This window comes from Mastigoproctus giganteus, chromosome 10, assembly GCF_048544385.1.
Source record: "Mastigoproctus giganteus isolate SK-2022 chromosome 10, ASM4854438v1, whole genome shotgun sequence".
Lineage (NCBI taxonomy): Eukaryota > Metazoa > Arthropoda > Arachnida > Uropygi > Thelyphonidae > Mastigoproctus > Mastigoproctus giganteus.
In genome coordinates, this window is record NC_143584.1 from 143164597 (window position 1) to 143189017 (window position 24421).

The 24421-nt window shown below is 37.6% G+C and overlaps 1 protein-coding gene across 1 annotated transcript in view; it reads right to left on the reverse strand.

The window, feature by feature from the left end:
• Positions 1-11888: 11888 nt before the first annotated feature.
• Positions 11889-24421, reverse strand: part of LOC150079332 (corticotropin-releasing hormone receptor 1-like) — a 370784-nt gene continuing 358251 nt past the window's right edge. The window contains exon 11 of the mRNA XM_090382673.1: positions 11889-12582. Within this exon, the coding sequence (XP_090238799.1) occupies positions 12301-12582 (282 nt within the window). The 3' untranslated portion in view covers positions 11889-12300. The remainder of the gene's footprint in view (positions 12583-24421) is intronic.

Sequence of the window (24421 nt, forward strand, 5' to 3'; positions counted from 1 at the left end):
TTCTGTGGCCATATTGCACCTCCCAATTTTTTACAGTACTTTGATCCAAGCCCGAGGCGGGAATCGAACGCGCAAGACCCACACCAAAATTCTAGCTTCTCTAAATTATTTCGCCCTCTCCCCGGCCATTAAATTTTCAAATGCAACCCCTTCAAACCGGGAAACATGTATGTGATCAACATACAACGTGCGAATTTTTTTTTTTTTTTTTTTTTTTAAGATCCTAGCCACTGAAATCTCAGGAAATTAGGTGGCAGGACCTGCCAGAGTAAATTAATTATAATACTGGTGTACCTGGTCTGCCTCCACGGGGCGAAAGTGGGGCAACGTTGGGCCTCAGTAGGGGTCCAGCGGCTAAATGACCAGATGAACAACGGTACAGGACACTACATGTGAACAATATCCATACACTTTTAAATCTCTGGCATTTCCAGCAAACTGGCACACCCATCACAATGTAAACAACGCGGAGATGGGGGAAACCCCTGGTGCCGTATGACCCTAAATACACTTTACACTTTGGGTTGCCGGGCAGGTACTTTACCCACTCGGCTAGCCCGGTCGGCGGCTGAAAAGTAAACTTCGTTTTTCCCATACAATTTCCAGGCAACAGATTTATGAAAACTTGAACACAGAGCCTCTGCAACAGATGATGAACGAATCTGGAGTCATGCTTCTTGCAAAGTTAATTACTTCTGCAAGCGATTCACCAAGCTTAGCCAACATAATAGCTGCTCCCAACAGAGAAAATTCAAGACACCAACAACCATGATGCGAATTCCTATTAAAGTTCAACTTCTCCAGACTCAAACAAATGGACAGAATGTTCCCCAATGAATTCCTCCATCTCATAAATCATTACAGCAGATACTCAACTCTAAAGCCGACAGGAGTCAGATTTCCAATCAGATGAAGAGGAATAAAACAGCAGCCTGCCTCCAACTCAGTAATTGAAACTGAAAGACAATTGTGCTGTTCTGCAAAATATTTTATTAATTCATTGTATAATTCCTATTTATTGTTAATGTATACTGTATATGAATTCTGATATATATTTGATATATTTCTATTTTATTTCCTTCGTTACGAATTTCTGCCCTTAGCCATGGCTTGCTGTAGTTGCAATGAATAAATATTTATTTATTTATATTATTATGTATATTTGTTTTGCTGGTTAAAATATTCGAAACATAAAAGGAAAAGAATAAATAAATAGCGAAGCATAAAAGTAATACAGTATAACATTATTTCCTTGTACAATAACAAATTTGTTACACATAACTGAATTTTTTTTTTTTAACTGTTTATTTATTAATAATATGTTTTAAATTTAGGCCGCTGTAGGCGCTACTTGTATTTGTATTAGGCAAAGCGTTTGTGTGTTGTAGTAAGGAATGACGTTTGTAGTTTTGTTTTGCGTGTAGAAAGGTGGTAACTTAAAGCTAAAAGTTGCTTCATTTCACTTTTAATGTCTTTTTATACCATACGTTGGCTCTTAAGTACATTTAACTTCTAAGCAAATATAAAGATATTTATATGCAGTTTTACGTGAAGTTTAGAAATTATATTCGTTGGAGTTTATCACTTTGTAGTTATACACGTGGATCGTCTGCTTTTAATTGACTTTACTAAAGGTCAAAAGCTATTAGTAGCACTACAGCGTTCTGAGATGAAAGGCATAATTCTTCAGGAATTGAACTTTCTGTTTCTTCTCTATGTGTATGTAGAAATCATTGGGTGTACTGGGAAGAGAAGTATGATATTCAGTTTTCCGCATTAAGGAGACACCAGGTAGGATGCTTTTTATTTCCTTTGAAGATAAAGTTTTCTTTTGAAGTTAAAGTTCTAAGTTGGAGGCTCAAACCATTCCAAACTTTCGTATGTGGACAAAAATTATTACACGCATGTATAATTTGTTATATATGTGCAGAAGCTAACTATAATTAAAATTGGCTGTGCGTAGAACAGTTATAGCTCAGTTATTTAGAATGTTGTCTAAGTAAATTAAAGAATTATGACCTTTTCATTTTGGTAGTTTGGAAGGCCTACCATTAATGTACGCTTTGAAGTCTTGTAAACGTAAATGCAGAGAATAAAAGCAAGGAGTTAGATAATTTGTATTATAGTATGCATCTTATTATAAGATATCGCAAATATGTTCATATTAAATTCGGTTGCGCTAATTAAATTTCATTATTTTGGTTACTAATACTGTGTGCAGGCATTGGTCAATTCAGAAATATCGTGTAATTGCGGATCATTACGTCCTTGCAATTTAAATAATTTTTACTCTTTCCATTACAACGAATTGTAAATTGGGGAAGGGGGGTACGCCTTCGCTAAAGCGTGAGGACAAAAATTGTAAGTAAAATTGATTGATTCTAAAGATTATTGTAGTTAAAACTTTTCTTGTTAAAAAATACAATGATACTAGTGTTTCATGAGTAGATATGGGTTACTTTAGCAGCAATAACACTTTTTTTTTTTTTTTTTTTTTTGTGTGTGTTTTGTACGCAACCAGAAATAAACCATATTTTTGCATTTAGAAATTGTGAATTTAAAAATTATGAATCTTGGTATTCTGTGAAAATCTTTTTTGCAGCGAAAATTTATGAAATTCTCTTTTTTTGTGTGTTGCTGTTACCTGTTACAGAGTTTCGCAGGGAAGCATTTTGCTCCATTTTATTTATGTTTTCTGTGATATCAATGGTTTTTGGATTTATGGTTATTGTGCTTTTACTGTAACTAGACAAAGTAAATTAATTTTCAGAGTTTCATACAGAATAAATAATTTATTTGACAACAATACGAATTTACAACTGGTTGGGAAACATTCAAAACTTTTTTGTTAACACAGATGGGCTATATTTAAATTAGATTTATACAACTGCACAAAAATGTACACGTATATCTTTCAATAGATATACAGTAGATATACGCAGTGAGCAATTGATTTGGTACAATATTCGGTGGGTTTTGGAGAGCCTTTGTTCTTCCAGAACCACATCACATTGATCAGAACGTGATAACAGAGTCGCTAAATGAGTTCTAAGTTAAGTTGTTGGTTCAGTGGACTGTGCTACACCATTACGACACACATTTTACAGATAACTTAGAATTGTAATGAATACTCTGGTGCAGTTAATTTCTATTTATACTGTAAAAGTTGTTTTATCATCTTGTGTATTTAAAGTATTTAAATGTTAGCTGTCCTACTTTCCCAAAACTGAAAGCTAGTTCCTACTTGAATTTGGGGTAGTGGAAATGAAAAAAAAATTGTTTGTGTGAGAATAAAAAAAACAAACAAAACAATTTTAAATTTATGAATAAGTAAGTTTTATCATGTAGACATCACTGGATCGTATTTCGTGATAAATACGATCGTATCGGAATATAAGCAACCAACGGTCATATCAGAATACGAGTGATATCTTAGCACCATCTCTTGATGAAAAATTAAACTAAGTTATCTTGCAAAGAATTTTAATAAATACAACATTTAAAAAAGTTAAAATACGATAAAATGACTTGTCAACGGTCAATCACTGATAATAATGAAATGGGTCTCGAAGGAAAAATTATAGCATAATTTACTAGACAGAATAAGCAAACAATATCGGGAGCGACAGTCACACTAAAATATCACAGTTTATTAAAAAAAAAAAAAAAAAAAACTAATACTGTCATTAATTATAGCCCGATGAATTATAGTTACTGTGTCTTACTAATCTAATATCAAAAATAGCAGGAGCGTTTTTTAAGTAACTCACCCTGTTCACAAAGTGGGGGGGGGGGGATGAGTAGTTACAGACCGAAGCTTGATTTCTGTTCCAGAGGCAAAAATGGAGTCAGCTGTTAAGAAAAGTGATGTAGAATTATCTTAGCAGAATGAAGTAATATGGTACCCAGAGGCAAAAATGGAGTCAGCTGTTAAGAAAAGTGATGTAGAATTATCTTAGCAGAATGAAGTAATATGGTACCCACAGTACGGATTTGCTAAGGAGCAGAGGCGGACTGGCCATAAGACTTATCTGGGAAACCCTGGTGGGCCGGAGGCTGCCATGATTTTGGCCATAAACACTAGTATGAGGCCGCTACAAGTTTTCCCTGGTTAGAATTTTTGGCCCAGTCCGCATCTGCTAACGGGGATCAGCTACTATGACGCTTTAACAAAGGAACTGGATGTAAAAAATAATTTTGACATCATATACAGTCAGTTTTGCCATAACTCGCATTTTAGCAACGTGAATTTGTTCTAACGCGACTGATATATTAGGGAACAATGCGAGTATAACGCGATTTCCGCGCTGGCTCATGCTCTCTTTCGTCTGCTAGTAACACCAGGTGAGCGCAAAACCCGGGACCAAGCTGAACGTAGCGACCTGCTCATCAATACATACAAGTTTACGAAGCTTAAAAAATGTCAAACGTCAAATGTGTTGGAGCTATATTTCATATTTACTGTAGTTGTAGTGGTCGTCATTCGCTGTATTCAGCGAAAGGTCACACACGTGATATTGTAGGCCGACTCATATTTTCAGGAGTTCACATTTTTCTATTCGAACAGAAATTTCGTGAGGCGTGAGCAGAGGTACCATAAAACAATAAAAACAATTTGAAGTTCCCGGTTTATTGGGCTTTTCTGTTAGTGTAATCTAATTACAAACGGGTAGTAAACTCGATCTTACTGCATTTTCGATAATACCAATAGCTGGAATTGTGTGGGTTTTTACGTTATTATGGTTAAATGTGTTTCCCCTTCCATGAAATCTCCAATCATATAAAAAGCATAAATAAATTTTCAGAATATTCTCTTCATTCCTATTTTTTTAAGCTTCATAAACTTGTTACTCCATATCTAATTTGTGCAATTTCTGCGTGCCGTGTTTGTTGTTATTGATTGCTTATGTTTTAAATTAAAAAAAAAAACATGTCAGTGAACAGAAATATCAATTAGTATGCACATATTGCAGTACAGTATTAATTAAGCTATGTACATAAGGGTACATAGTCTTCGACCAATACAAGGTATCTTGTCAAGATAAAGTGCTATATTTACTGTAATATTTATTTATTTATTAGAAATTTAAGATGTTTAAACCTGTGTTAGCAATTTTAGGTTTCTAGTTTTTTTTAGTGTTTTCCTTTCCAGACTGAACTTTTTTTTTTTTAGTGCTCTGCCCCTATCCCTATTTTCTCCATAAGCCCTGATGTTTTTAATGCGCGAAATACCATAACGCGGAGATTTTTAGGAACATATATACCGCGTTTTAGCAGAACTGACTGTACTTAGATTTCAGAAAAGCTTTTGAAACCGTTACACATAAGACTGCTGTACGAATTGAGAAGTGTGGCATTAGTGGCAAATTACTGCTATGGATAAAGGGATGGTTGAGCTGGAGGAGACAGAATGGTTATCAATGGCCACTGCTCTTTTTGGACTAATGTTAGTAGTGTAGTGCTCAGGCTCAGTGCTACGTCCCTTATTGTCGTCGCTTATTGTTTTCAGTATTTATTAATAATATTGATGAAGGCAGATCAAGGTTAGGTTGATGATATGGAGGTAGCAGGGTGATTAATGAGAGGAATCATGGCATGCTTCTGCGACAACGCCTAGAATAATTAGGCAGATGGGCTGGGAATTGACAATTGAGGTGTATCATTGATAAAGGCAAAAGGCAAGGTTCTGAATATAGGTAGCAGTAATCCCAGAGTGTTACCACACTGAGGATAGTAGAGAAAGAAAAATACCTAGAAAAATACGAGGTTAATTGTCAAGTTCCACGAAGTTCTCTGAACAATGCAGACAGACTGCTAGTGCAGCCTAACGTGCACCTTGAGTACTGTATACACGTCTGTTAGTCTCATTTTGGAAAGGAGATCAATTCGTTGTAATGAGTGCGGTATAAAGCAACAAGATTAGTGAGGGGAACGAAAGGGTACTCTTACTAAAAAGACTCGAGTTTTGCAAATTTTCAGCGTCCGGAAGTTAACTAGGTTCCTGCGAATAGGCGTGATTTGAAGTGTTTGACGCTTTAAATGGACTGAAAACTAATTAAACTAAATGCTAATGGCATATTTACTCATTCTCGGGAGAGACACATAAAGGGATTTAAATTTAATTTGAAAAAGTAATTTCAGGATAAATGCGCGAAAATTCGCTTTCAGACGGGAGTAATTGATTGCTGCAATAAACTCACATTTGTGTGGTATGTTGTGGAAGTTGATAGTTTGAATACATTTAAGAAAGGATTAGTTTTTATTTTTGCTGATGCTGTATAAGCTTGCTTTCTTGCATTGTTTACCATTGCTAATACTAATATTAGCTTATAAATCGTCATAAAATTCACGCTGGAAAGAGAAAATAGCAAAAGGAAAAATTATAATTATATTTTTTATGCCCGTTTTCATGCAGATTCTTCAGTGAATTGATGTTTGTAAACCTTCTTGAAATGCATATTTTTTTTTCCTTCTCTGCAATTTTCATCTACTTTTTCTTTTTTCTTTTACTTCTTCCTTTTCACTTTCAATTTAAACATACCTCGGCCCCATCTTTGCAAAAGATTTTTATAATTATATTCAAATATGAAATTTCCAAAAATATTTTTTTGCGGAAATACTTAAGATAAAAACGGTTTGTTGAACTTAATTGTAATGTTCGAAATATGGAAAAAAAGTTGGATTTTTTGTTGATTTTTCCACGTCGTTCCATTTTTACAGCGTCTATCATATAAAAAGCTTATTATGATTATTATATAATAAGTACAGGTTAAAAAAAAAAGTACTGTACAGAAAAGTAAAGGAAGTAAATACAGAAAAAAAAATTAAAATTCAACCGAGTTTACCATCCATACAGCAAAATTTTATTAAAAAATAATACAGCTTTTTATTAAAGCAGTTAACAGAATGTGCTGGACGTGTCCATCCTGTTTGTATGGATGTGCATCTACTCTTTTCGGTGTGTTTGGTGCAAGTTTACAAGGAATATTATCAGTGAACGCCCCTTGGCATTGAAGAATGATATGGGCGCAGGATAATGTTCCAAAATAAACGCACGTTTGTTTCTCTTGGAGAAAATCAGTTTTAAACACTGCACTAATAAATCTGTACTGCGCCTCAAAATACACCCTCGCGGATGTATTTTTAGGCGCAGTAGTCATACTCATAATCCTTCCACATCGGGTGGAAAGGCCTGAGTTTGAATCGCTTGAATGACGCGAATTTTTAAAAGTATTGTGCACACGGAATTTGTTCCTGAGGAAGGAACGGTTAACCGCAGTTTTGGTATGCCTGTGCATGAGTATACGTCTTCACCATCCCGGATGTGGACATTCGTTTGGTTTCCTCCTGAAAGCTGATGTTCAACTGCATGCAGGGGTGACCGCACACAACAGTTTTTGGTAATCAAATCAGTGTTTTACCATATGCTCCACATCCTTCAGATGTTTTCGGCCTGCTTTTCTGTTTTTTCTGTCAGCTCAGAGCCGTAAAATTTCTTCGATACGTTGGCGTTAGTCATTCAGGCATCTGTGATAGAGCTGTTCACAATTACTTCATAAATTGTTGTAAGCTGTTATATCAATGCGAGGGGGCCGGGGGAGAGAGCGGCTGCTCCGAAGCGAGTATCCTGTATTTATTATGCCATAAGTTCTCGAACTTTTGGGATATCGTAATTAGTACTGCTGTTCATTATAACTACACTGGTGACCACAACTTAAATTACAACCATCAGTGAGAAATTGAGATTGACTTGATGAAATTCATTCAAATCTATTGGAGGAAAATATTTTTACAAGACTCAATATTAACTGTGATAAGAAATATTCTCCTGTTTCCATTAATACCGGTAATAATCAGGATATTGCGATTAACCAAAGCTAAGGGCCACCAGTCCTGCATGATTAAAGCGTTTAGGAGGAAGTATGACCATTCCTGACAGCCAAAAATCCTCATAAGTTTCCATAGTTACTTAACGGTTGATGATAAAGCATTATATGATAATAAATCCGACTTTTCTGCAAGAGCAGATCATAGTGCATTGAAGATTCTGGAAAGGGATGGACGTGCCCCATTTCGTCATCCTAAAGCATTCCAGATAATCTCAATCCTATTCATATCCAGAGTTGTCTTGCCACTCAATCCAAACAAGGTACTTACTTTGAAGGAAATCATCAACCAGGTGAGTCTTATCAGGGAGAGCATTATCATTTATGTTATTGAATTGAACATTTTAGGGTGCGCCTATGGAACCCCAGAAAATCTTCATATAGGGTTTGAGGATCTTATCCCATTACATTTGAGCGCTCAAAGTGCCCTCTCAAAGATATGGAGATTGATCCGTTGTTCATTATAACCTCATCCTAACTTCCACAGACCAACAGGATAAGTCTCTTTCGTTGATGTTAAACGGGCGGAAGCGTGTTCCTGGTTCTCTCCAGACCATCGAGAATCAACTTCAGGACGGGATTTCAGTTCATCTGAAATAAAGAGAACATTAGTCCATTGATCTTGAGATGGCATGCTCTAGAGATGGTGTTCTCTGCACCGAGACAAGTTCTCCTTTGGGAGGGATGGGACAACAAAATCATGGGCCGTGTCACAAACACTGCCTCCAAGAAATATCCGGAAATAGGGGGGTGCCGGAAACTTTGCTCTAGAGACGAAACCCATGTTTAGTCTCTAGAGCAAAGTTTCCGGTACCCCCCCCCCTCCCCCATACTTCTCCTTCAACCCATGCACGGTACTAAGTACTATAGGTTTTGATACCTTTCGTGTTTGGGGTTTTCATAAAAAAAAAAAAAAAAACTGTATGTGTTACACGTTAATTGTTCTCGTCATGGGCTTAGAGGCGAGCTGACTGATGTCAATAGGGGTCTTATTGTCGGATGTCACATTGCTGGCTTGTTAATTCGTGCAAATTCTAGCGGTTTACACCTCCATGCCATACCGCCGGTGCTGTTCGAGAATGGTTTATGAACATGAATATTTAAAAGTTTAAATGGTCGGCGCAGAGTTCTGATTTGAACCCTATGGAACAAATGTGGGATGAACTAGAACTTCGGGTGAGAGCCAGGCCAGCACTTCTCATATCAGTAGGATTACAGTTTACTGTTCTGCAGGAGGAATGGGGTGACGTCACTGTCACTCACGCTATTTGGAAACCGAGGCATATCTGTATACATTTGCCCTCGTGTGGATATCACAGATGGCAGGAACGCGTCCTCCACACACTGGGCGGGGAGGACGGCGATCAAGTTCGAGTTCCGTCGATGATGTGAGGGAATTTTATGGACCGTTTTCACAACGTGGCTGAGTTAGTCGGTCTCAGGCGAGGGGAGCATAGTTTTTTCTCCCAGAGCACACTCAATTTACAGAGCAATATGGTCTTAGTCGCTGATACTCCTAAATCCCTGCTACTACCGTATATACATTTTGGAGGGTAGTGAAGTGACTTCTTTCTTGAAACCTGTATATAGATTGCCTCAAAATTATCGTTGCTGTGGTTGAAGAACTAATAATTTCATGCAAAAATGTATGCAGTTGTACTTGAAGATATTAAAATAAAACACTCTTGAATACTGGTGTACTCTAAAACAACTTGGTGATTAAAGTAACTGTGAAGCTTGACGTAATAGGCGGTTTCATTTTATTCTAATTCATACTCGGCAAATGAAGGACTATTTATTGTATACAGAAGGCAAATTGCTGTGCACAACACTCTTCACCGCTATAGGCCAGGGGAATTGAGTTTAGTCTCGGCAACGGCATTGATCATAAGGCACCGGCGATTATAAAGATAATTACAGAACAGATATTTCTAATTTTAATGTTGCTGATTAATATTAATTACGATGTGAGAGGAAAAATGATCGATCTTCTATCAACTGTAGTGTTTTAAATAGCGCAAAGAATATCTTTAAGAGTGCTTTTAAAATAGTTTAATTGAATAAGAATCCAATAAGAAGTACAAACAAATTCGAAGTTAGCTCTGACTAAATCGTTGTAACATCACAGCTGTTTCTTCTTTACGAAAAAGAGGACTAATTCACGATTCGTTTACTTCCATTAACGTTCAATTTTAACTTTACATTCACCGATTGAAAAAGTAGTTATCTAAATGAATAATTAAAACTCAATTTTAAATCATGTAATCAGAATTTTTTCGTAGTATCTCATATGTGTTACTGCTGTTTGCCAGTATTGCACGTTTTCTTTTTTTTTTAAAACGGCACCACTTTTCACAATACTTGGCAAATAGATCCATTCCAAGTTATTACCTTTAAAGGAAAACATTTATTCCACTCAGCCTCAACTTATTTTGTTCTTGAGTATTACCGTCTGCCCGCTCATACACCATCAACAGTGTCGCTGGGGACGATTACTCTTTCGCGTTTTGCAGCTTAGAGCTTGCTATGGGAATACTGAAATCTCTAGACTGCTTTTGCTACTTAGTAACAAGAACCAGTAATGTAGTTATGGGAAAGTGAGTCAAGTCCTATTTGTACATTGCAGCGGTAGGCCACATTTAACTGAGTAACACAATGATATCGAAAGAGGATGCTCACCAGAATTGTTGGCCTTTCTCCGGTTATTCCAGTTCCCCTTCAATGATATCGTTTATAGATAATATTCAAGGTTGAAACACTCTCTTGATACAGTGTCGATTTTTATTTTCACGGTGCCCAAGCGGCAGAAGATAGTTTTATTATCAGTGACATGGAAACGAACGTAGTATTATTTTATTTATTTTTTGGTAGTTGTTGGCGCATCGGCTTCTGTGGCCATAATGCACCTCCCAAGGTTTTTGCAGTACTTTGATCCAAACCCGAGGCGGGATTCGAACCCGCGACCTTTGGGTTGCCAGGTAGGCACTTTACCCACCCGGCTAGCCCGGTCGGCGTATTATTTGCATTTTATCCGAGAAGACTTCCGCGAGATTACAAAAAGTGGGCTATCTCATAGAGTCCTCTTCGCAGACTAGGAGGATTTGTTCTACTTGCAAAATTAAGGTTGGGAGGGACGAAATAGAAGTTCATTAGAAGGAATAACAAAAGTTGTTGACAGCCTATGATGTCAACAGCGTGTCATCTGCTGCTACAGAGAAATATAGTTACGAGTGAGTTCAGGAAACATTTATACGGTTGGAAGTATGACTCACAACTCAACTGCAATTCAGAAGTTGTTTTCAGAAAGGCTCGTCGTTAATCAGTTATTAAGTCTGAAGGCTGCATGCACCAAGCATTAAACATTTTTTATATTAAGCGTGATATTTTTAGTAGTTCTTTACTTCACGGTTGCTTTTATTGTCTGTACTATGAATCTCTATTCATTTCTTCTAAGTACGTCTTTATTTGCTTAAAAAGTATTGATTTTGACAGATCACTGAAAATAATTTGATTTTATAGACGTTACTGCATTTATAAGGTTTTTGGGGATTTCGACAAAGATGTCGAAATCCCCAAAAACCTTATAAAACCTATATAATGAGGGCTATTGAGAGGAAAAGGGCAGGTCTCTTTTTATTGTAGAAGAAATTCGTACATACATACAGTAAAGTACACGTAGGCAAAGTTCCTTTCATGGCCACAAATACTGGGTTTATGGAGAAAATATAGCCACAAGAAATATGGCTTTTGCTCGCATTGCCTCAACCTGATCTCATTTAACTTGTTACGGGGTATATTATTATGTGTCTTACGCCTATGCGAAACAATTTGCTGTTGTCTTTATATTTGTCCCAGAGTACGTGAAAAGTAATCCGAATACCCAAAATCAACACTGCGCAAATAATCGCTGTTGGGTTATATTTCATATTATATACCGTGCATTTTCTATTTATTTCTCGCGTAGCATTATTGTTGTTAATGCATGTTGCGTTGAATCTGGTATAAATTATAATCGTAGAATCGTAAGTTTCTCTAATAGTTTCTAATGCATATTGAGGAATTCAGGGAATTTCCAACTGCCGATAATATTGAAATTTGGAATTTTTACTCAGTTTCTGTTACTAAGGTTTAACGATTTTCTATACACTTACCATGTTGGTTGCCAATCAGCATCTGAGATACTAACTTTTTTCTTTTGCATTTTGATTTTGTTAAACTAAGAACATTAAAACTTCAGCAAGTTTATTCATTTTGTACGGAAGCTAATGGCCTGATACCTTGAATGGAAAGAACCCTCTGGTTGATTAAACACTCCACCAGTGCTAATCAACTCGTAGAAAACCTCATTGCAGTTTCAAGTATTGGCTCACTAAACATAAGCTCGATCTTAACTTCTGGTTTCTAGAAGTGGCCACTACACATCTGTACCCGTGTCTAGAACATGAATGGGCCGTTGAGCATTCGTCAATTGTTGAGTTTTCCCCAATCGAATCTCTCGTAGTGCTGTGATAGACCTCTGATGTGGTGACCATCGTGTCATATTCGTATCAACGATGGATGAATCGCAATTGGAAACATACGAACTTGAACACTGGGAACCCCTAGTACTCATACTTCGACTTTTCCACGTGTATCGATGGTTCGGATTCCTTCGTAGTGCTGCTCGCAAGTAGGCGTTTCGTAACACTGACTGCACCTAAAAAAAAAAAAAGATTACTTTTTAATGACTTTATTATATGTAACGTTGGCTGTGAATAAGCAACTCCTGTTAATGCTGAAATTATGCAGGATATCTGTATAACTTCAGCTTCATACTACAGAGATGATAAATAGAGCATAGAGGTAAGCATCATAATGAGAAAATAACTACATTAAGCCCAGTGACACGAACTGCTTTATAGACCTGACAGATTAAAATCATTATGTACTGATGTCCATAGCACAAAATGACACATCGTAGCATTTATCACAATATCAATGAGAATAGTGGATGCGTTGGCGACTAATTTAAAAGATCGGTAATCAGTGCTATCGATGAAAAACTTGCAGTTACAAGTACAGGGCAAGCAGATAGAAGGTATTTCGCAATTGGAATATGTACGACTTCTTTCTCGTGATATAAGTAAACACAGAAAGGCTGAAGAAACACTGTGCAAATTTACGAACATCCTCAGTGCCAGACAGGCGCTACCCATATCAATCAACATTGAACGCCAGATGCTAAGGTCAAAGAGTCTATATAGAAATCTTACAATAATAATAATAGATGCAAAACATTGTAATATTGCCCTTCACTGCCACTAGGCAGGGGTTGATAGTGAAAATATGTGAAAGAAATGGAAGTTAAAATGAATAAATAATAATAATATTATTATTAATGTCTAGCACTCAATCCACTGATAAATAAAGAATATGTATCCAGTTCAACCGGAAAAGCGCTATATAAGGTTTATTTGGACTAATAAGTACAAAAAGCATAAAATAAAATGAGATAAATAAATAGAAGCTTTCGAGACTAAGGGCCTCTTCTTCAGCTGTAAAATACATAAATAGGTTACAAATGGAATGTACCGGGCGTGGTCATGTCAGGCAAACAGAGAGCGTGCATGAGGATGTGCACGTAATGCTGGAAGCATTTACTGGGCAGAACCAGGTAATTGTTACTACGAATGTAGGGTGCACACATGAGCTGAATGCTTGTCACAATGCAAGACTACAGCCTCTATGATTGGGTGCAACCGCACGCCTCTATTGCGATTGAAAACGTTATGGCAACCAGATATATGAAGTAACTCGAGCCACAATCGTTGATGGTAGTGACGCTATTGTTTAACGACCTCTGTATCACGTCTAGGATTGAGGTTGTGCTGCATGGACCAATAGTGCTCTGCAACTGCGGAGTGCTCAGAGTCAGCCGATCGGATGGCCCATTCATGCTCTGAGATGCGGTCCTGAGCACTCTGCAGTTGCAGAGCACTATTCGTCTATGCAGCACAACCTCAATCCTAGACGTGATACAGAGGTCGTTAAACAATAGCGTCACTACCATCAACGATTGTGGCTCGAGTTACTTCATATATCTGGTTGCCATAACGTTTTCAATCGCAATAGAGGCGTGCGGTTGCACCCAGTCATAGAGGCTGTAGTCTTGCATTGTGACAAGCGCTGGCATTCAGCTCATGTGTGCACCCTACATTCGTAGCAACAATTACCTGGTTCTGCCCAGTAAATGCTTCCAGCATTACGTGCACATCCTCATGCACGCCCTCTGTTTGCCTGACATGACCACGCCTGGCACATTCCATTTGTAATGTATTTTAAAGCTGAAGAAGAGACCCTTAGTCTCGAAAGCTTCTATTTATTTATCGCATTTTATTTTATGCCTTTTGTACTTATTAGTCCAAATAAACCTTAGATACCGCTTTTCCGGTTGAACTGCGTTCATATTCTTTATTTATCATTTTTGAACCCGGAACGAGAGGCCTCTTCAACTTCACTCAACCCACTGTCCAACATGTTCAATAACAGCAAGTATGGATATACCCCATTGTCCAACATGTTCAATAACAGCAAGTATGGATATACCCTAAAGGAAGGAGGCAGAACCTGTACACCCTGTCTCACCTGAAGTACAGATGACATCAAACTCTATGACGCAACCGATAATCAACTCCAACAGCTACTCCGGATCACTGAAGAGTTCAGCACTGACATCAGGATGCAATTTGGCCTAGACAAATGCAAGAGCATTGGATTGCATCAAGGACATCCAGTCGGACGAAACTACCAGCTGAAGAGATTGAAGCCATGACAGTGGGAGAGACATACTAATATCTGGGGATGATGCAGGCCCACCAGTAAGAACACAAGGAGATCAACGTCCACGTCACTAAGAAATACGATCAGAGACTGAGAAGCCTGCTAAAATCAAAGCTGAATGTTTGGAACATAGTCACAGGTATAAATACTTATGCAGTCCTAGTACTAAAGTACTCCTTTGGGATCATAGATTGGACCAACACTGAGCTGGAGGAGATTATGAGATCGACCAGGATAATGATAACTAAGAGTCACCAACACCACCCGAAGTCGGCCATCGAGAGACTGACCATAGCCTGTAAAGAAAGAGGGACGGGGATTGACTGATCTCATTTAACAAGAGAAGAAAGCGATTTAGAATCTGCGGGATTACTTCCAGGAAATCAGAGCACCAATCTACCATTCCATAAGAAAGATAGACAAACAGAACACAATACTCAACCTCAACAACGGGGCCACACTCACGTAGACAGAAGAAACAAAGACAGAAATATGGGCGAAGAAGACACTCCAGAGCAGACTCTACAATGACCTCCATCAAGACTGCATAGATAAGATAGCTTCCAACACTTGGCTCACGAACGGTAGGCTCTTCCCCGAGATCGAAGGATTCATGCTCACCATCCAAGACCAGGCCATACCAGGAACTACAGGAAATACATCGCTAAAAAACCACGGAGTAAAAGATGACATGTCGAAGATGCCACCTGGCCTCGGCAACAATTCGGCACATCAACGCAGGATGCAGTGTGATCACCCAGACGGAGTGCACTCGCAGACTCCACCAGCTGGCCAGGATAATACATCAGAAACTAGCGCAAAAATACCAGCTGATTAAAGAAAGTTTACCATATTACAAGTACGAGCCTCGGGCCGTACTGGAGACTTCTGCTCTCACAGATTGTACTGGGACCGTGTTATCATAACGGACAAGACGATACTGCACAACCGATCAGACATAACCCTTATTGATAAGAAGGAAATGGCTACCTACCTGATCGACATAGCAGTGCCCAACACCAGAGACTTCCAGAAAACATACGAGGAAAAGATCAGGAAGTACTCCGATCTAAGACAGAAAGTAAAAAATATGTGGGATATGGAACAAGTAATGACCATCTCGTCAACCACCGGCATGGTGCCAAAGGACCTCCATAAGAATCTAGCAACAACAGGCCTCCCAGAGAATATTTACATGGATTCCAGGAAGACGTAATCTTGAACACCTGCAGGATAGTAAGAGAGTTTCCCGACCAACAGTAACATAAGAATAGCAATTGGACACAACCAACCACTCCATGCACTTGGTACAAGTACCTGTCACGGGGCAGAAAAAACCCCATAAAAGGAGAAAGGGTTGTAATAATAACAATTTAAATAAATATAAATAAGAATAATAATAGAGAAGAGAACGATCAATAAATAAAACATTAAAAGCAAATGCATATATGGAAACATAAAATTAGGCGGAAAGTTCAGAGTGCAGTATAATTAAATACAATGCAATATATGTAAGCACAGTACTTACTATTGTAGATTAGGAACTAGGTAACGATATTGTTATGAACTGTAAGGAGACTTGATGTTCTTCTTCTGACCAGAAAAATGGCGGCGATGTGTGTTAAACAATGCACAATTCATGAATTGTGCAGAAATACATATGCGCAATTCATGAAATATCTTTGCCCATTTCATGAATTGTGCAATGCCTTTGTACAATTCATGAAATCTGCGCGTAACATATGCATATCACGTAGAATAAGTGCCAAAGGATCGTTGCTTATTGCAGCTTACAGATGGACTAGCTCATCTATAACTGCATTTTCTAATATTTTGGTTGGGTAGTATACAATGGGCACCACTAAGCGAAAATAAATGTCTCATTGGTACTACCACTTGGAATTGTGGGGGGGGGGTCAAAAGATAAAGTTAACTAGACTAATATTTTGTGTTATGCAGATCTTTATTTCCTTCTGTGATGATACTATTGTTACTGAATGCTGTGACATTCTGTGCTGATTAATCGTGAAATGCTTATGAAAAATTGGACAGCCTAGGAAACTTTACCTTACTTTTTGATCACCCCGAAATTAGTAAATAAAATACGTTACTTTACAGAGCGTACGTTAAGAACCTTACTTTGTCTCTTTTATTAAGAATCAAAAGGTATTCCTGTACACATCAATTATTCCACTGAAATATATTTCCTGTGTTCTGTGGAACATCTTTCAGCACTGATTTCAGTGGACTGATTGAAAAACTTCTTTCACATCATGCTTAAGGTTCTCTGTCGTGTGGAAGCGCTTAGTAGACAAAATTTCCTTACTTTAACCCCTATAAAGAATTATCATACTTGATAAAGTCATGCTTTCTAGCTGACCATGCCAGTGACGGTGAAAACCTTGGAAATCTCTGACTAATCTAGTGTTTGGGAAATCCATCATTTATGAAATCTAACGGATATAGCACAACATTCCACTCAGGATTTAAGGGACCACCTTGCTGAAGCCCGGAATTTTCCCTTCTGCCATCATATCGAAGATTATAAGATAAATAAAGGTCAGTATGCCCAAATATGATTGTTAATTCACAAAATACTGTTTTCTGGCCATGTCGGAATACTGATATCATAATGTGGAATGGACTTTTTTTCAGTTTCCACCGCTTAATGGGACCAGAAGAAAAGATTGTGAGTGGTTAGTGCGATAAAATTTGCATTTGTTACCGAAGTATATTTCTGTTATCAAGTAAAAAAAAAAAAAGTCAAGTACTGCTTGTCAAGATGTTGCTTTGCTATCTTTATCCATGTCTGAACTCTGTCCCGCAGAAATTTTTCCGGTAGAGACAAAGAGGCGATTATTCCATTGTATAAAATGTTAGACCACATCTCAGGTATTGAATACAGGTCTGAAAATGGCATTTCAGGAGGGACGCGAACCTATTAGGAAGGGTAGAACAAAGAGCAACAAAATTATGGACACTAAGTATTATTTTCAGGAAAAGACACCAGTTTTATATGCTAAATCTAGAAACCAGGCGTACCCGTGATATGAATGAGATTTTTAAGGATTTAAACGAACTGAGTAAACTAAGCACTGGGGATATATTTTCTCTTTATCATGTGACACGTATTTAACTTAAGAAAGGATAGCTACAGACTGGTGATAAGAAAATTTTCTTTTATCCAAAGACTAATTAGATATTGGAACAAACTGCCATATAACCTTATGGAACTGAACAGCTTATGTAAAGAAGACTTGGATAAATACTAAATACCTGAAAGAAAATCAGAGACAAAGAATGTATGCATTGGAGTAATTTATTTTTTGTCTTTTTTTATTTTGTTAAGACTCATGCTTCACAACTCTAGCTTTCCTGCATCGTTTTGTCTACTCTAGCTTTCCTGCATCGTTTTGTCTACTCTAGCTTTCCTACATCTTTTTGTCTACTATAGCTTTTCTGCATCGTTTTGTCTACTATAGCTTTCTTGCATCGTTTTGTCTACTCTTATGTAATACGAACTTATTTACAAAGTGCGAGCTCCTTGGCGTGTCGTTTCATTGTTATCCTTAGGATATGGTTATATTTTAACAAAGCTAACAGTTTCAGTTTCGATGGTTTCAGTTTATCTCTTGAAACATTCGGCGAACTTGTTTGTATGTTACTTATTTTTCATACATTCATTTTCTTTCTAGAATTCCATCCTCGATGATGGACTGGTATCAGGCATTACTGAAACCTCGCTTGACGTGACTAGTGGCTGGAAGAGGGAACAAAAAAGGATAGATGAATTCCTAACAGAAACCTGGCAAAGAAGGTGGAATGAAACCACCAAAGGAGTAATAACCCATAAATTTCTTCCACTGGTGACAAAAATGCACCCGAAAGCCCCACTGTGGTTTTTCCCGGGCCTTAACGCTACGTATCTACTAACAGGTCATGGTCCGTTTAAGGAAAAGCTAAACATGCTAGGCATAACAGAAGATAGAAATTGTACTTGCGGAGAACCCGAATCATGGACTCATATCATGCATGAATGTGAAAATTATGACGACATAAGAGCGAGCCTCATTAGAAACATCCAGTACAATCCAATTAACCAAGAATCCCGACTCCTGAATTCACAAGAGGAGGTTGTAGCTTTTACCAACTTTGCAACTCAACTATTTACAAGAAGGAAAACAATTATTGCAATACAATCTGTCCAACAGGAAGACAACAACACTCAATAGAAAAGCCTAAACTTAGAAGGAATGGATGAACCAGAATAACGGAGAAATTCAAACAAACCAGAAACAAAAAAGAAAATCCAACAGTTCAAAAAATGCACCATTAGTGCCAATCAAAGCTGCTCAAAGGAAAAGGAGAAAACAACTATCTTGAGGAAAACTACCACAGACAAGACAAATTCTCGTCACACTGATGAAATTCCTGAAAGAGACCAAAACTGAAGCGTCCCAGAGCTAGAGTAGAGCGCCATCTGGCTCTCAGATCCTGCACCTGCAGGATTCTCTTTAAACCCCATTTCCTCGCAAGGGAAGAACCCTCTTCTCCCCTTGCCACCCTTCTTTCCCTCTGGTGGGGCATGGGCATGCTCCACTGAAAAACGGGGGGTTATCTTCTCTATCGACCCCTTTGCTTCCAATTCCACCCCCAGTCTTCTGCCTCCCCACCCAAAACTGTCATCTTACATAGCGATCAGCCTAACATCAAAATTTAAGACACACCAAAATTTATGCCCGACCTTTTAGGCCTTACAGACTTTCAGTGTAAACCCCAAACGATGTTTAAAAGAACCTTAACTTACTAAACTATGCTCGTGACTTCTCCAATGTATTTTATTTTTATATATATATATTTTTTTTTTTTTTTTTTTTTTTTTAGGTCCTTGCCACTGAAATCTCAGGAAAGTAAGTGGCAGGACCCGCCAGAGTAAAATAGCTTCATTGGGTACACCCGGCCAGCCTCCCCGTGGCAGGGTGTGGAAACGTCAGGTCCCACTAGGGGCCTGGCGGCTAATAGGCCGGATGAACAAAGGGTACAACACGCCACATAGCTCATGAACCATATATATTTAAAAAAAAAAAAAAAAAAAAAAATCTCAGGCTTGCCCGAAACATAGAAAATACGCGGAGATGGGGGAAACCCCAGGAGCCGTTAGACCCCCAACACACCTTACACCTTACTGAAACCTCGAAACAGAAAGACAAAACGTAATATCAACAGATATATTCAAAGCAGCAACCATAATAACTGTCTTTGGACAGGTAGCTACGAGACAAGGGGACTTATAGGCAAGTTCCCTCTAAGTTCGTGCGCTGCATTCTGAAATGCAGCCGAACGCGAGTCCCAGCCTGCTAGGAATTCCTCACGAAGTTTACTCATATTTCTCTGAATACAAAGTATGCTTTATATCTTTTAGGAACCATAAGTACAACCATTCCAAATTTGGAAGAATCACAGCACAAATAATTCAAATAAATTATTTTTCCAGGGAAAATTTACATCTTAGCCCTCACTGATAAGAGATCGTATTGTCTTACTGTCATTGGAGGATATATGAGAGTCTTATAAGGATTATTTTCCGAATGCTCACTCTGTAGTTTATAAAATTTGTTAAAATTGTCAAGAATAGTTTTCGTGAAGCTAATTTTATTTTTTAAATGTATTTAATGTAATAGTTATAGTTCACAATCATCGGCCATTTTCAGTTCACTGCAGGATGAAGGCCTCTCCAGCAACTTACCAGTTCCTTCTGTTTTGTGCAATGGCCATCCATTTCACCCACGAACTCGTGAATTTCATCTGACCATCTCCGTTGTTATCTTCCAGATTTTCTTTTAGCTCCTCTTAGGTACCATTCGGTTATTTTCTTAGTCCATCTGCCATCATGTCTTCGAGCTATGTGTTCTGCCCAAATCCATTTCAGTTCTTTAGTTTTGATAAGAATGTCCTTTATTTGTGTTGGCTTCTTAATCATGTACAGTATTTCTCTTCTTATCTAACATAAGAAGATAATTCGTTCCATTCTTCGCTGTGTAGTTTTCAGCTTCTCTTCCATTCTTTTGTTTAATGGCTAAGTTTCGCTTCCATAAGTCATGGTGGGGAGTATACATTGGTTCATTATTTTACGTTTCAGACAAATTGGAATATTGCTCCTCGTAAATATGTGAATATATTTACTGAATGCTGCCATCCCAAATTTATTCTTCTCTTGACTTCCATCTATTTATCACTATTACAGCTAATGACTTGTCCAAGATAAGTATATGAATCCAATTTTTCAATTTCTGCTCCTTCAATGATTGTATTCCTTTCTGTGGAATACTTATTTATCATTTAGTTTTGTTTTAACCATATTCATCTTTAGTCCGAAATCCTTACTAACTCTGCATAACTGATTAAGATTTTTCTCTAATTCTTCGGGATCATGGTTTATGATCACAATGTCATCTGCGAATCGTAAATGGTTTAGGTACTTTCCATTCACATTAACCCCTTTCTGCGACCAGTATAATCTTCTGGGAGCAGTAAACACCTTCGTAGATATTGTATATCCTTATCCAACTCCTTTCTCAATTTTAAATTTGTTACTGTCCTTGTCTAGTCTAAAAAAGGAGGTGCGTTCTCATATATTTTCTTCAAAATCATAATGTATGGGATGTCTATGCCTTGTCTTTCCAGTGCCCGAAACATTATTGCCTTATGCTGTGTGGAGTCAAATGCCTCTTCATAATCCACAAATTCCAGGCACAGTGGCATTTTATATTCATTTGCTTTCCCATTAGCTTCGATATTACGTGAAGGTGATCTCTAGTTGAGAATCCTGTCCTAAAGCCAGCTTGCTCTTTCGGTTGATTCTCATCAAGTATTCTTTCTAATCTGTTAGTAATGACCCTTTTGAACAACTTGTAGATGTGGGACAATGAACTAATTGGTCTATAATTTCCGATTTCTGATTTATCTCCTTTCTTATGCAGCAAAAATTTGATTGGATTATTCCACTCCTTAGGCGTAACGCTTTTCCTAATGTATTTTGCGAAGGGTCTTGCCAGTTTCTGTGTCATGTCTCTTGCTTCCGATTTTAACAATTACAGTAACTTCATTTCCGCCCTGGGCTTTCTGATTCTTCATTTTATTCATGCATGTTCTACCTCATCAGGAAGGATATCGGGTATGTCGTATGTATTGCTAATTTGTGATCCACCTTCCCTATTGCTGGGATCATTCTCTCGCTCCTTATATAATTCTGTATAGTAGTTTTCTGCTATTTTAATTATGTCTTCTCTGTTGTTTATAAGTACATCATCGCTATTCTTAAGTTTCAGTATCATGTCTTTCTGTATTACTGCTCATGACTGCTGATTTAAGTCCTTTTCTTGTGTTAAATCTTCTTATTTCCTCTCTGAGTCTCTTTTTAATGGCTTTGCATAACGCAGTATACCCAATTTTATCCTTGTCAGTGTTTATCTTGTCGTCTTCGGTTCGTCATGACAAGTGTTCGTTGATTAATTGTTTCTTCTTTGGATTTATTTTTACCTATGGTTTCCTTGGGTTTTATCACTTTCAGAAAGTTGATGTATTCATCGTCGATATCTTGGTCCTGAAAGGTCTGCAGAAACTCAAACGTGTTAAGTTCCAGTATGTACTGCTTTTTCTCCTCTTCTGTTATCTCAAAGACCTTCGTATGATTTACTCGAGTCAGTTTTTCCTTTCTTTTCTTACATCTCAATATATCTTCCTCACTAATAAAAGATATATTGAATTATATCTTCTGTTAGTGAGGATGGAGTCGATTTCATTAGTTGTTAATCCATTTGAGTTCTTCCTTGTCCATTTTCTGTTCACTGTTTTCTTGAAAAAAAATGTTAATTTCTGACATTTCTCGAGATTCTGCAAATTCCACAAGTTTTTCACCTCTCATTTCTTTCACCAATTCCAAAATTTCCTATAGTTTCACTTTCTGCGCTGTTTTTTTTCGTTCCAACTTTAGCATTGAAGTCCCCCATAATAATGGTGTAGTGAATTTTCTGTTTATCTAGAAGTCTCAATTTCGGTGTGTATTTCTTCAACCTCTTTATCATCATGGCTCGATATTGGGGCATAAATCATTTTACCTTTAGTTTGTACCTCTTAGAAATCCTGAGTAGTAGTCTTGACACCCTTGGTGATGCACCTTTGAATTCCAAAATGTTTTTTGTATCTTTATGGACCAGAAAGCCAACCCCACCTTCGCTCTTTTCACTGTTTTCATTGGTGTACAGCAGATTTTCACTTAATAAACTTATAAGTGATTCATTTCTTCTTGTTTTAGCCAAACCGATGATATTCCAATTCACATTTTCTAATGTGAATTGGAATTCACATTAGAAAATGTGAAAATGTTTCCAGCTCTAATATCCTATCTTCACCGATGAGCGATCTTATATTGTAACAGGCCAGTTCAGTTTTCGTGCATGGCAGCCTGGTCGTACCCAGATATTCATAGCACCCTCTGATCCTCTCGCTGCCGGAAGAGGGGGAGTGAAAGCCGCTGGGGACTGTGGACCATTTGTTTCGTCGTGTTGTCATGTGCTGGAGGGTTTGGTCTTTTTCTCTTCATGATGACCAGGCGTCTTGAAGACAAGTACTCTACACGTTCGTTGCCACCAAAGTGACGTAAGGGGGCGCACCATCGAGAAGGTGTGCATGAGTGGATTTTATGGGGGGCAGGCCAACCAGACTTCTCCTAAATCTTCTAAAATAGAAAGATATTGGATCCATCAGTGTTTTAGACTGAGTGTCTGATAACATACAGAATGCCTGTTCTCTAAGTCCCATAGTTATAGTTATCTGTTATTAAATTGTTTATTTTTCAATTCATTTGGAAAAATCATGCGTACGTGGGGCGGTAAAAAATTTCTGAGAACGGAATATAAAAGGCACAGCTACAAAATTTTGTTTTTTAATTTTCGCTATTCACTCCGAAATTCAATACACTTGTTATATTTAATTAGCTATGAGTTTAATCCTTCAAAAAATAAATTCTTCAATTTGGTCATCAGACCATGCTTTCACGGCTGCTTTTAACTGTTCACCATCTTTAAAGTGAGTTCCACGAAGATGACATTTGATGTTTCTGAACAAATAATAGTCACCTGGGGATCTGGGCTGTACCGAGGGTGGTTTAATTGTTCAAATCCACAACCCTGAAATTTCGCCTGTGCACGGGTGCATTGTCATGGAGTGCAAAACTGGATAACCTAATTTTTTTTTTTCTGAATTGCAGTTTTTAACTTTGAAATAAGGATGATATAATACTTCCCTGTTATTATGGTTTTATGTACAGGGTAATCAATTAAAACAATCCTTTTGTGTCCCAGATATTTGAGACCAACACTTTCCAGTTGATGGTTGTTCGAAACTTTTCTGGATCGGAGATTCTTTATGCTTCCACTGAATGCGTTCTAATTTGGATTCAAGATCATAAAAATGTAGCCAAGTTTCATTACCAGTCACCAACCGGGATAAAAATCTACCTGGATTAGCAATAATGAATTTTAAATTCTCTTTTGATGACTACATTCTTTGATGTTTGCCATAAATGGAAAGGTTTCTGGGTACTCAACTTGTACATACTTTGGGCATTTCCCAAATGCTCATGTATTATAGTTGAAAAAATACTTAACATTTCCATGGAAATGTTCAATACGTTTTCAAATTCAGCATTTTAATTC